This window comes from Anarrhichthys ocellatus, unplaced genomic scaffold (assembly GCF_004355925.1).
Source record: "Anarrhichthys ocellatus isolate YVR2014 unplaced genomic scaffold, GSC_Weel_1.0 scaffold3541, whole genome shotgun sequence".
Classification (NCBI taxonomy): domain Eukaryota; kingdom Metazoa; phylum Chordata; class Actinopteri; order Perciformes; family Anarhichadidae; genus Anarrhichthys; species Anarrhichthys ocellatus.
Window position 1 is genome coordinate 2,248 of NW_022283515.1, and position 354 is coordinate 2,601.

Sequence of the window (354 nt, forward strand, 5' to 3'; positions counted from 1 at the left end):
CCTGTGTCTCTCTCTTCACCTCCTTTGATTCTCTCTTCACCTCCTGTAGTAAAGGAGATAAAAACAACACACAGCTCATGAAACAGGTCATGTGTTCATGTGCTCTAATCTCAGGCGATGGGGCCAATGATGTCAGCATGATCCAGGTGGCAGATGTGGGCGTCGGCATCTCTGGACAGGAGGGCATGCAGGTAAGGAGACACCTGAGGAGGAGAGGAGAGGAGAGGAGGGATTATTTTAGTTAGACGGAAATAGTAGTTTGTCTAATTTTAGTCATTTTAATCCTTCATAGTTTTAGACAACTCTAACAGCGTCACCGCACCTCCTCCCGACAGCGTCACCGCACCTCCTCCC

The 354-nt window shown here is 48.6% G+C and overlaps 1 protein-coding gene across 2 annotated transcripts in view; it reads left to right on the forward strand.

The window, feature by feature from the left end:
* The window catches only part of LOC116379001 (probable phospholipid-transporting ATPase VA), a 5,349-nt gene that overhangs the window by 2,145 nt on the left and 2,850 nt on the right, over window positions 1–354 (forward strand). Inside the window, exon 2 of one of the 2 annotated variants that reach the window (XM_031840912.1) lies at window positions 115–191. In XM_031840912.1, the coding sequence (XP_031696772.1) occupies window positions 115–191 (77 nt within the window). Of the gene's footprint in view, window positions 1–44; window positions 192–354 lie in introns of those variants that run through there. The other variant, XM_031840911.1, reaches the window with a different exon arrangement.